General features: G+C 45.1%; 1 protein-coding gene across 4 annotated transcripts in view; it reads left to right on the top strand.

Moving 5' to 3' along the window:
- The first annotated feature begins 2,937 nt into the window (after positions 1-2,937).
- WDSUB1 (WD repeat, sterile alpha motif and U-box domain containing 1) overlaps positions 2,938-12,918 on the top strand; it is an 86,408-nt gene continuing 76,427 nt past the window's right edge. For 2 of the 4 annotated variants that reach the window (XR_012905173.1, XM_075933480.1), the window contains exons 1-2: positions 3,047-3,184; positions 8,069-8,471. Coding sequence is in view for 3 of the 4 variants with exons in the window: in XM_075933480.1 (XP_075789595.1) it covers positions 8,074-8,471 (398 nt within the window). In the remaining variant the exon portion in view is untranslated. Of the gene's footprint in view, positions 3,189-8,068; positions 8,472-12,918 lie in introns of all 4 variants that reach the window. The other 2 variants (XM_075933481.1, XM_075933482.1) reach the window with 2 other exon arrangements.

The following is a 12,918-nucleotide window of genomic DNA, read 5'->3' as shown; positions in this document are numbered from 1 at the left end:
CAAGAAAAACATCACTATATTAAAAAAAAAAGATGAGGATGTAATTTAAGTACCAAAAATACATTTCACTTACAGCATTATTCTCTCAAATAATGACACTTACTTGCCTTATGAAATGTGGTTAGCTGTAGAAGTGTCACAGGTCAGCAGGAAAGTCCATAGAATGTTTCAGAAGTATCCAAGACAATTAGATTGGTGTAATGATGCACATTTCTACTGTCATAGAGATGCTGGCAGTAAAGATGACTCACTCTATCTTGGCTTCAAGGTATTTGTATTGCAGTTGCACATAGGATCCCTAGTTATGGACCAGGATTCCTTTGGCTGAGCACTGTGCAGAAAGGTGTGTGTGTATGTACGAAAGACATACTTCTGAAGTTTTCTACAGGTATGTCTACATTGTCTTTTAAAACCCATTCAAGTGAGACACTGTGTGGTGCTAAAAAAAAAGTGTAAACATTGTGGTTTGGAAAGCGGTTATTTAGGTACAAGTGATCACAACCTGACTGTGTGGAAAAAAATATAAGCCGTGTTCCCTGTAAAAGGAATTCAGATGCTGCCCAGATGATTAGCCAACTGCCAACAGCTAGGTTTTTTGTTTCTATTGGTGATATACATTTGAACATATCTCAGTGCACATAAATGTATTCCATGCGTGGAGGGAAAAAAAATCCACACGTGGATTGAAAAGATTAGAGAGAACATTCAGTACAAGCCCAATTAGTGTAACATGTAAATTACGTTAAAAAGCCAGTTTCCCAAAGCAGAAAACAATTGAACAAAATTGATTAGGAGGAACATGTAAACAAAAAAGTGAAAAATTTGAAGCTATTTAAGAACAATTTATTATGTGCCACAAAAGCCACAATTCTGCATTCATGAACAAAGACTGCTTGTCTTAACAAAACATACTGGTTAAGAAGAGAAGTAAAAGTAGCAATTAAAAAGGTAAAGTTGACATCAACAGATATTAATTAGTTATTAAATGTGCAGAGAGTTTAGCTTCCTCCTATTCAGGTAAAGGACAATCATGGAATTTTTAAAGATCCTGGATGACACCACAGAAATATAAATGATATATGGATGTTATTAATTGTAGAGAAGTCTTAATATGCAAAAGTGTTGAATAAATATTTGTATTTAAAAGTGTTACTGTCTTAAGTGAATACACAAGTGCTCGACAAATCAGTGAATCTACTCGCCTATGGCGAGCAGATTTCAGCCAGTCGCCCGTTCACCGGCAGCGTGTGCATGTGCAATGTGGGTCTTGCGCATGCGCAATGCGGGGCTGGCAAGTAGATTTTGCCGCCGTTTGTCAAGCCCTGTGAATACATAATCCACAATGAACTATTTTCTATTCCAACTGGGAATGATGTTAAAAATAAAACATCTGTTAAACTTTAACATGTGTAGATTGGCAGTCCTAAATTTGTGCACAAGCATTTTAAACAAACTGGCTGAGAAGTTTGTGCTTTATGTATTTTAAATAAATCTTGAAAAATTGGGACTGTTCCAGGAGACTGGGTGGGGAAAAGCTAATATTTTGGTAATGTTTTTAAAAAGGTAACTGGAATAACCCAGATAAGGGTAAGGTATTGCAGCAAGCCTGATATCAATCCTGGGCAAAATCACTGAACAGCTGATACAGGATTTAATCAAAGAATAAAGAATTGGCATCAGTGACAGTCCATTTTGTTGTATTAGAAATAGGTTTACTGAAAAGCAAACTTGATGTTTTATGATTACAGATTGGGTCGATCAAGGCAACTATAAAATTATTTTAAAACCTTTGAGGCACACTGATACGTTAACAATTATGTATTGGGTTCTATAGAAAACTTAAAAAGCAACTAAATATCATGTAAAACCTTAGAGACTAATAGAAAATATATAATCATAAGCTTTTGTGGGCAAAACCCGCTTCAAAAGCTCCTGATACTATCTATATTTTTTGTTAGTCTCCAAGGTGCTACACAGACCTTTTGTTGCTTTTTGGGTTTTTTTTTTAAGTTAAACTAATACCTCTACCCTTCTGAGATTGTTAATGTAGAATCATTTTCAAATAGATCCATTCTAGGGGAGTGCCTGAGCACTGTTCTTGGCCTAGTGTTTTGCAATATATTTACCTGTGCTCTGGAAGAAAATATAAAGTTACAACTGGTAAAGGTTAAGGTAGCTGGGCCAGAAACAGTGAATAAGAGCTAATAATTTAGGTACATCTATACAGCAGGGCTAAAGTTGGAATAAACTATGCAACTATAGATACATCAATTGTGTAGGCTTTTTTAACTTAAGCTAACTCAGCTTTTGACACTGTCAAAAACACTTTTCCTTTGACTTTCCTTACTCTTCCTGAAAGGAGGGTTACCAAGAGCTGGAGTAAGAAGTCCTCCTACTCACCATTATTTCGAAATGCTGGCTTGCAGTGTAGACACAGTCTTTATTATTTTGGAAAAATTTGAATTTTGAAATAACTTTTGTGTAGACCTATCTTTTTTGCCATATTGGTTCCTTGGTTAAAATGAGTGGTCAGGTATATCTTGCCTCCAAATGCAAAATGTTACGGGTGTGTGGGTCATAGCTTTCCCTACACGGCCCACTCCCCCTGGGCCCATGGGGCTGTATACGACCCTGAATCTCTCCCTCCCCCCCGTTTTGTGAACTATGGTGCCATACAGCCCACCTTCAGCCTGAGGGTCTCCCCCCTCATCGGCCCTGCCACCCCTCTGTAAATTCGAACACCCCCCCCCAATTTCAATTGTGGGGCGGCTACTGATGTGTCTGTGCGCGCCAAGGGCCGGGCCTGTCGCTTGAACAGGAGCGACAGCAGCTCACGTCAAACAACTCAGCGTGCGCGTGCTGCAGGCCCCTGCTGCAGGAAGCGGGGCTCTGGACAACGGCTCAGTCGGGCAGAGCTGCTGCCTGGACCAAGCGCCGCCCCACAACTCGGCTGCCCCCAGGCCGGGCCGACTCCTCCCTTGCGCGGCCGCGCGCTCCCGCAGAGGGGGCAGGGCCCTTGCCGCCGCCGGGATTGGCTCGGAGCCGCCGGACTCCGCCCACGTGGATGCAGGTGCGGGTGGAAGTGGCCCCCCCCTCTCGCCTCCCCACCTGAAAGGGCGGTGCCGTGTCACGTGACCCGCACCGGCAGGAAGCGCGGCGAGGGCTCGGCAGTGGCGCAGCTGAGGCAGGTGGGGGGGGCGGGGCTCTGGGGTTCCTTGGGGGTCGCTCGGGGCCGCGTTTTCCGGGAGGCTCCTCCGCGGCCGGCCGGCGCTGTTCTGCCCGGGGCCTCGCCCGCTCAGGCTGCTGCTGTCCCGGGACAGGGCCCCGCCTCCCCTGCTTGTGCCCCGCGGCCTGCCGGGCCTCCCTCTCCCGCTCGGCGCGCGTCAGGCGGAGTCTGGGGAGAGCCTGTGGGAGCGGCCCGCGCCCCGTGTGCCGCGGAGACCGCTCTGTGCTGGTGCCTCTGCCCCCGCCCGGGCGGCGCCCCGCTGGATCCAGCCTGGGGCATGAGTAGTGCCGAGAGGAGCTGACTCCTACCCGCTGCAAAGCAACCCGGATGTTCGCCTCTCCCTGCTGGTGCCAGTAGCGCCTGTGCCTTCAGCCCCCAGCTCTATTGACGTTCCCCAGTATGTCCCGGAGTGTGCCTGGGTGAAACAGCCGGGCTGTGTCTAGACTGGACAGTTTTTCTGGAAAATCAGCTGCTTTTCTGGGAAAAACTTGCCAGCTGTCTACAATGGCCACTTGAATTTCTGCAAAAGCACTGATGATCTCAGGTAAGATTGTCAGTGTTCTTGCAGAAATACTATGCTGCTCCTGTTCGGGCAAAAGGGCCAGTATAGACAGCTCAGATTTGTTTTCTGCAAAAAAGCCCTGATCGCGAAAATGGCGATCGGGGCTTTTTTGCGGAAAAGCGCATCTCGGTTTGCACGGACGCTTTTCCGCAAAAAGTGCTTTTGTGGAAAAGCGTCCGTGCCAATCTAGATGCTCTTTTCCGAAAATGCTTTTAACGGAAAACTTTTCCGTTAAAAGCATTTCCGGAAAATCATGCTAGTCTAGACGTAGCCCTGCTGTTTCAATTTTGTGTAATCTAGTCAGTGCTTTCCTGGTTCAGGGACCTGACCTCCTGCTGTCCCAGAGCATGTGAGATTTGCAAACATCACTGCACAGACACATGTCCCAAATCACAGTTACCTCTGAATTCCTTTCAGCTGGTTAAACTAGAACAAAAAGGCCCGGAGCCACAGTATGGGGTCATTTGTTTGGAATATGCGCAGCACAAGAAACCTGAAAGAGCTATAAATTAAAAACTGGCTCTGGCCTTCCACACCCTCCAGAGCTTTGATGTCAGTCAGTGTTGAGTAGTTTCAAAGGGATAGCCGCGTCAGTCTGTAACTGAAAAAAAACTTAAAACAAGAAGTCTCAGAGTGCCTTAGAGACTAACAATGTAGATGGTATCATGGGCTTTTGTGGGCACGGCCCTCTTCTTCAGATGGAGTTAAGGGTTTACAAATAACCATTTGGAGAAGTGGGTTGTGCCCACGAAAACTCATGATTCCATCTACATTTTTTGTTAGTCTCTAAAGGTGCTGCAAAACTATTTAGTGTTCAGTAGGTGAGAGGTTCTTACTGTCATGTGTTTTTGCTCAAGCCAGGTTGGTTCTTTTGGATTACAGCTCTGTTGGGGAAGCTCTGACTTAAAGCCCCAGATATTGATACTAACGTTTTTTACTTACAATACTTCAATTTATTGCTTCAATAATATGTTTTTCTCCAAGACAAGCATCAAAGCAGTTTCCAATAGGTGGCTTGATACTTGCTTCCTTAGTAGCCATGCCTTCTGATGATTTTAAAACATCCTTTAGAATCGTAAAAAAATCTGGTATTGAGAGACCAGATAAACTAGACTAACTAGTACTTTTTTTTTTAAAGGAAAAAAGACTGTTTTAACCACTAAGATGAGGCTGATGTATGATAGAAAATACTTTGTAATATGATACAGGCAGTCCCCGGGCTATGTACAAGATAGGGACTGTAGGTTTGTTCTTAAGTTCAATTTGTATGTAAGTCGGAACTGGCATCCAGATTCAGCCGCTGTTGAAACTGACCAGCAGCGGCTGAATCAGACACGCCTGGGGCAGAGCAGCTGGGGTGCTGCTGGGTTGGTCCTGCAGTGCCGCTCCTTGGCGCTACTGGACCAACCAGGCAGCACCCCAGCTGCTCTACCCCAGGTGTTCCCAAGTCAGCTGCTGCTGAAACTGATCAGCTGCTGATTCCAGGAACCCTGGGACAGAGCAGCTCTGCCCCGGGCTTCCTGGAATCAGCCGCTGATCAGTTTCAACAGCGGCTGAATCTGGACGCCTGTGACAGAGCAGCTGGGGTGCTACTGGGTTGGTCCAGTAGCGCCGCACCTCGGCGCTGTGGGACCAACCCGGCAGCCCCCAAGCTGCTCTACCCCAGGCTTCGGCGAGAAAAGCCTGGTCTGCTGGGGGGGGGGGGCAGACCAGGGAGACGCGGAGCGGCTTTTCCCGCCGCGGAGGACGCGGGCGGCGGGACTGCAGCGTGTCTCGGCGGTCCCGCCGCCCACGTACTCCGCGGCGAGAAAAGCCTGGTCTTCTGGGGAGGGGCACACTGGCTGCGCCCTCCCTCTCCCCCCCAGCATACCAGAGAGACGGGGAGAGGCTTTTCTTGCCGCGGAGGATTCGGGCGGCGGGACCGCCAAGACGTGCCGCGGTCCCGCCGCCCGCGTCCGCAGCGAGAAAAACTGCTTCGCGTCTCCCTGGTCTGCTGGGGGGAAGCGTCGCCCACGCCGCCGGAGGCGACGACAGTGGGGGAGGCACCCCGCACTAGAGGGCCCCCTCCCCCGGTTCGTAACTAGGGGTCCGACGTAAGTCGGACTGACGTAACCCGGGGACTGCCTGTATTGATACAGCTGCAACATTGGTTCTGATACTGCATATGTTAACTAACCTCAATTACCCTGGCATTGAGTGGCAGTTGAGAGAGCTCAGCATCTCATGTAATTAAAAGTCCATGGTGGATAAAAAGAGTGGACAGATCGTGGGAATTTGATCATTGTTTTTTGCGTTACTCTTATTGTTTAATTCTTATTTTATTCTAAAAAATTCTGGCTATGGTAGGATGGAATCTTATCTCATTTACCCTGCTGTAACATCCGTGACTTCAGTAAATGAGATAGGAAATAAGTAGAATATCTGTACAACTTACTGCTTTTAACATCAGCAAGATTTTCAAAAGAGAGCCTTAAATGAGCTTGATGATAAGTCACAAGTTGGACATAGAAAAATTGAGATGCTGAAAATCACTAAATAGCCTCAGAACCATTCATTTCTACACATGTTGGGCAATTAAATTAATGACTTTATTATTATTTCTTTTTAAGTTAGTTTGAAGGTTATTTGGGCTAGACTGGTGTCCAACACGCTAGCCACATGTGGCTATTTGACTGGTTGAGTGTGGCAAATTGACTTGAACAATGAGACTGTTTGAACAGTTGTGTGGGGCTAGTTTGCTATAGCAGCAGCCCACTAGTCACTACTGCTTCAGAACTGGTTTGCCACCACATGGCTAGAAACAGACTTTCACTCTGTTTACAGTAAAACTCTGATGGTCCGGCATCTGATGGTCTGGCACTCCTGATGGTCCGGCACCATCAGGAATCCGGAAGTGCTCCGGGCAGCCGGACTGTTGGAGCTGCTCTGCCCCCAGCTTCCCGCATTCAGCAGCTGCTAAAACACCAGCGGCTGAATCCAGGAAGCAAGGGGCAGAGCAGCTGGGGTGCTGCCGGGTAGGTACCATAGCGCTGCCCCTCGGGGCTGCAGGACAAACCTGGCAGCACCCCAGCTGTCCCTGATTCAGCTGCTGCTGAAACTGACTGGCGGCTGACTCCAGGAAGCCCGAGGCAGAGCTGCTCTGCCCTGGGCTTCCTGGAATCAGCCCCTGGTCAGTTTCAGCAGCAGCTGACTTGGGTACACCTGGGACAGAGCAGCTGGGGTGCTGCCGGGTTGGTCCCCTCAGTGCCAACGTGCGGTGCTGCAGGGACCAACGCAGCAGCGCCCCAGCTGCTCTGTCCCAGGCGTTCCGATTCAGCTACTGCTGAAACTGACCAGCGGCTGACTCCAGGAAGCCCTGGGCAGAGCAGCTCTGCCTTGGGCTTCCTGGAGTCAGCCGCTGGTCAGTTTCAGCAGCGGCTGACTTGTGGATGCCTGGGGCAGAGCAGCTGGGGCGCTGCTGGGTTGGTCCCTGCAGCACCACACGTTGGCTCTGCATGCTCTTCTGCCTGGCTATTTTGACGAGGAAGGCAGTTCCCGCAAGCTCTGGCTCTGCCCAGCTTTTTCAAGCAGCCCCGCCTGCCTCGGTGCCTGCACTTCCGCGCCCTTCCTGCCCCTCCCTCGACCTTCCCCCCGCGGCTCCTGGCAGCCCAGATCCCCTGCAGCTCGTGGCCCCTCTGGCCCCAGCTCTCCCCCTTCCGGCAGGTTGCTTGGCTGCCCCCCCCCCCCCACCAGCCTGCATCCTGGCACCCTTCTACGGCTTCTGCCCCCCCCCCCCCGTCAGGCCATCCCCGCCTCCCGGCAGGTTGACAAACCCTCACCCCTTGCCAGCCCACAGCTTGGCATCCCCCCATGGCTCCTGGCCCCCCCCTATTGCTCCCACCCACCTGGCAGGCCACCCCTACTATCTCCTCCTCCTGGCAGGTTGACAGGCGCCCCGCCCCTCCCATCCTCTCGCCAGCCAGCATCCTAAAAATAAATTGAGCTCAGTTGTATTCATTTCAAAATGTTGTTTTTACTGCACGTGTAAATTTTCACCCTGTAATTTACTTATAGAGACGTGCTCATATTCCTGTTCAAGTCAATGGCATAGCTCCATTGACTTTAATAGAGGTAAAAATGATCTTTAAATGAAGATAAATGGACATAATTATTCCTCTTAAAATGGACATTTATTATTTTATTGGTTAGGTAAATAGTCAAATGGAAACAATGCATATGTAATTTTTAAAGTAGAAAATTAAGATAAATCTATTAACTAGTAACTTTTTTTTTAATTTCAGATAAAATGGTGAAACTAATTCACACCTTAGTTGATCACAGTGATGATGTCAACTACTGTGCCTTCTCCTCTTCCTGCTTGGCTTCTTGCTCTCTGGACAAAACAATTCGGCTCTATTCTTTAAACAACTTTATTGAACTTCCCTACTCACCATTGAAAGGTCACACTTATGCTGTCCACTGTTGCTGCTTTTCTCCTTCTGGACACATTTTAGCTTCATGTTCAACAGATGGTACTACGATGCTGTGGGATACTCATAATGGTCAGACGCTGGCAGTTCTGAAGCAGCCACATGGCAGCCCTGTAAGAGTCTGTCGATTTTCTCCTGACTCCACTTATCTAGTTTCTGGTGCAGCTGATGGTAGCATTGTTCTTTGGAATGTGCAGTCATTGAAATTGTACAGGTAAATACCAAATATTTCTGATAATAACTAAGAAGGCATTTTGAAAATATAATATTCTTATGGTCTGATCATCAAAGGTGCTGAGTTCCTATGGATTTCACTGAGCGCTGTAGTTGTTAGTACCTTTCAGGATCAAGTTTTTAGGCCTTGTTTACATTGGCAATACTCCACTGATAGTATAGCTATGGTGGAAATTGTACTGTAGATGTGAATGGTATTTTTCCCCACTACTTTGTCTGACACAGAATTGAGGAAATTGGGCCCATGATGAATGGAAAAAGGGGAACTAAGATGGATAACATTTCAAATGCAATAGCTGTGTTTTGCTGCTGTGAAAAATTAGAGCACTTTGGATATGCAGTAGTTGATTTAACTGTTGTTTGTAAGCCAGCTCTTCTTGGGCCAAATCCTGATTTCTTAGAGATTTGTCATTTATTGTATAAATCATACTCCTTCAGGAAAATTCATTTATGGCAACTGGGTATAAAGGATCCCAGACTACAAATTGGGGTTGTCAGATTTGATTAATGAGAGAGTAAATATTTTAAAATTAATCAAAATTCCTTTAGTTTATATGTTACTGTATTGTCATAAGTTAGTATTTTACTTACACACTTTTTATCTTTTTGCTTGCCAGCAAAGTCTATGCATTAGGAAATGTATGCTTGTAATATCACCCCTTTTGTATTGTCCTACATAATTCAGATTAAAATGTAGTTATGAACGTGCATAGTATAGTGGTCTGCTAATAGCTTATTATAGCAATGAAGCTAAAAAGGTTACTTTATAAGCATAATATTTTAAATATCCACTATTTATCTCCTTTTTTCTTTCTTTTGCTAACCCAATAGTGTTCCAATTTATTGTGGATTGATGTAGGGATTTTTTATTTTTATCTAGGGTTGAAGGTTATAATCCTTTTCAGATTTTTGGTCATCAGAGGATGACTATCCTTCCCAATTACAGCTTGTAGTAGGTATAGTTTCAATTTGATTTAATAGTACAAATAGCAGACCTGATCCTTCTTTTCTTTGCACATCTAAAACTTTCATTGAAGTGATGGATATGGGGCCAGGATTTGGCCTGCTATTCAATAGTAGATATTTACAGAAATAAGGATAGGAAATGGCCTTTGTTAATTATACTGTTTACAATGAAATGTACATTTTAAAAGATTTGAGGATTTATCTAGTTTTTCTATAGATATCGATAATTAAACTCACTGGGCTGAAAACTGTAGTCTATATTTCAAGAAAATGTAGAATTTTCTTAAATTTAAAAAGGATTACAAGTTTTGACCCTAGAGTTAGAAATTTGATAAAAAGGTTATTTCTTTAGTGTCATGAGTAGATCTTCCTGATTTTGCAGGAAAAAACCCTTAGAGTTTAGCAAATTTCTTAGGACTTTCTGTGAAAAAACAGGTACTTGGAGAATATTTGATTAACTCTCTGCTGCTTCTGGACAGCAGTATTAGTGAATAGCAGCTTGTGTAGGCAAAACCTGTGTTATATCTGTTATAGAAATATTACTGCATGAGAGGATGAGCTTTCTGTTGCCTTTGTCATGGTGTCTTGCAGGTGAATTGGAAAACTTTACAAAACTGAATATTTTTTAAATGTGCGAAATCCCATAGATGTAAATGTTGACATATAAAGATTTATTTCTTGCTTCTTTATGCTGCATAAAGAAGGCTTGGAGAGAGAGAGAGAGAGAGGCTGTAACTTAGGCTATGTCTCCACTAGGGATGTGAAGAACTAGTCAATGCTTACTGGATGTTCAACAGGTTTGTTGGCTAGTCACGCCTCCACTCTTTGCTGCTTCTATCCAAAAGAGACAGCAAAGGGCGGGGGAGGGGAGGACATACTTCAAAGTGGCAGCACCACATGGAGCATGGGGCCATACCCTGGGCTACATGTGGCGCTACCGCTTTGAAACACCACCTGGCTCCTCCCAGCATTTCAAAGCAGCAGCGCTGCACGGAGCCCAGAATCAGCCTGGGACTCCCCACTGACTCCGGGCTCTGTATGGCACTGCCGCTTTGAAATGCCTCGAGGAGCCTGACTCTAAGCTCCTGTGGCAGCGTTTCAAAGCAGCAGTGCCGTACAAAGCCCAGGGTCAGCAGGGAGTCCCCAGCTGACTCCGGGCTCCATGTGGTGCTTTCACCTTTAAAATGTAGCAACAACCCTATGGCTGTTGCTACACTTCAAAGGAAGAAACACTCTAATGAACAGTTGATGCACAATGCATCGACTATTCAGTTAGTCAGTTATCTGCAATTTAACATCCCTAGTCTCCACTTGTGGGAAGATCAACTCTGTGGCAGTCGATCTTCCGGCGTTCAATTTAGTGAATCTAGTAAAGAGCTGCTAAATCAAATGCTATGGGTGACCTTTATCGACGCAGATACTCCTTGATGTTGCGAGGAGTAAGTCCATGGGAGTGTTTCTCCCACATTATGGAAATGGCACCAAGCTCAGCTTAAGGTATGTCGACTCCAGGTATGTTATTTATGAAGCTGGAGTTGTATATCTTAAGCTGATTTTCCAGGTGTAGTTTAAACCTGACCTTAGAAAACTCAGGAAGAATGTCAAATCAGATTTTGCTCAGAGGACCAGTGACAGGTCTCAGAGCATGTTTATTGTGAGGTTTGAAAGATAAAGGCATTGAATTTTTAATAAAAGTTGAATTTTATTCAGAAGTTAAGTGGATGGTAACAGAAACAGTTTAGAACATTACCACTAAACATCCTTTCACTTCTCAATTACTTTAATTCTCTTAGGGTAAGTCTACACTCGCACCCCAGTTCGAACTAGGGATGCAAATGTAGGCATTCGAAATAGTAAATGAAGCCAGGATTTAAATATCCTGCACTTCATTAGCATAATCTTGGCCACGTGCTGTTCTGGAACCCAGCTGTTTCGAAAGTGAAAGTGCGCTCCGGGCCGCATTAGTTCGAATCAAACCTCTTGGTTCGAACTAACGTTACTTATGAACAAAGGGGTTTGATTTGAACTAATGCGGCCCGAAGCGCACTTTCAATTTCAAAACAGTTGGGTTCTGAAACAGCGCGTGGCCAAGATTATGCTAATGAAGCGTGGGATATTTAAATCCCGGCTTCATTTACTATTTCAAATGCCTACATTTGCATCCCAAGTTCGAACTAGGGTGTGAGTGTAGACATACCCTTAGCATTTGTGATGTCACCATTATACTTTCTCCAGTCATCAGTGTCTTTCGGGCTGAATTTATAATGCAAAAAGCAATCGGAACAGTTTAAAGCCCACTAGAAATGTCTTTTGTGGGCTGTTTTTACCAATCGTAAAGATTATACTTTAAGGCCTGGAAGGCCAACTGCTTATATGACTTTTATTGTAACTACTCTGTGTGTGCAGTTGCATTCTCAAATTGGGCATCGGCATGCACAGTTGAATACCCCAAAAATGCACACTGATCTCAGACCTTTAAAGACATGGGGCCTAATTTGTGCATTTAAAAATTACAACAAAATACAGCTGAGAGAAAGATAGTTAAAAATTTCATCATTTATTTACCTGCCAAATACAAGACCTATGGTCGCTTGTCTCTTCTGCAGTATTTCATGATATTACTAATGTTTTAAAGCAGAGTAGAGTAAACAATGACTCTATCACACAGTTTATGTCATGTAATTAACTGCTGCAAGAGAAACAGAAAAATCTTAATCAAGTCTATGTGAATAATCAGGGCTCACCAAGTGGCAGCGAGGCCTGCTCGCCAGCCATGTGGAAGCGCACGCTGCGCATGCGCAGATTGCGCTGCACATGCGCTGACCGCGCTGCGCGGCTGCACCGGGCTAAAATCTACTTGCCACGGGTGAGTAGATTGCCTGATTTGTCAAGCCCTGTGAATAATTACCTATTAGTTTGGTTTTAGTACACTTAATGTCATAGTCATGTGACTATGCTATTAGTGCAAAGTGCTATTTGTTGTAACTTTCATATTACTCCTCCATATCAAAAAACCCAGATTCAGTTTTCCTAAGCCTTTAGATAACCTTTAAGATAGAGCAAACAGTTGATAATTAAGTTTCCATAGTTGGAATGCTGTATGTATAACTGATTTATATCCATTGTGATGACTACTCTGGTTTCCCTCAGAAGAAAATCAGTAAATGACATAAGCATTTGCAAAGAAAGATTTCATTAGATTTTTTTTTCCTGGAGGAAGGAAGGGTGTCTCAACTTTAGCTGGCATTGAGGAAAGTGAGGGGCACTTGTAAAGAGTAAAAATTTGAACATATAACCATGCAAACGGTTAACTGATAAACCTGTATCAGCGGCAGCAGAGTGGGGTGGTATCCGACTTCCCAGGAGCAGGATGAAAGCTTGCGTTTAACCATGAAAGTTAACTTCTGTCTTAAAAAATTAAAAGATGAGTTCTGGAGCACACCAGCTCCTAAGGAGCCAGC

This window comes from Pelodiscus sinensis, chromosome 7, assembly GCF_049634645.1.
Source record: "Pelodiscus sinensis isolate JC-2024 chromosome 7, ASM4963464v1, whole genome shotgun sequence".
Lineage (NCBI taxonomy): Eukaryota > Metazoa > Chordata > Testudines > Trionychidae > Pelodiscus > Pelodiscus sinensis.
This window is presented reverse-complemented; position numbering and strand designations above follow the sequence as displayed.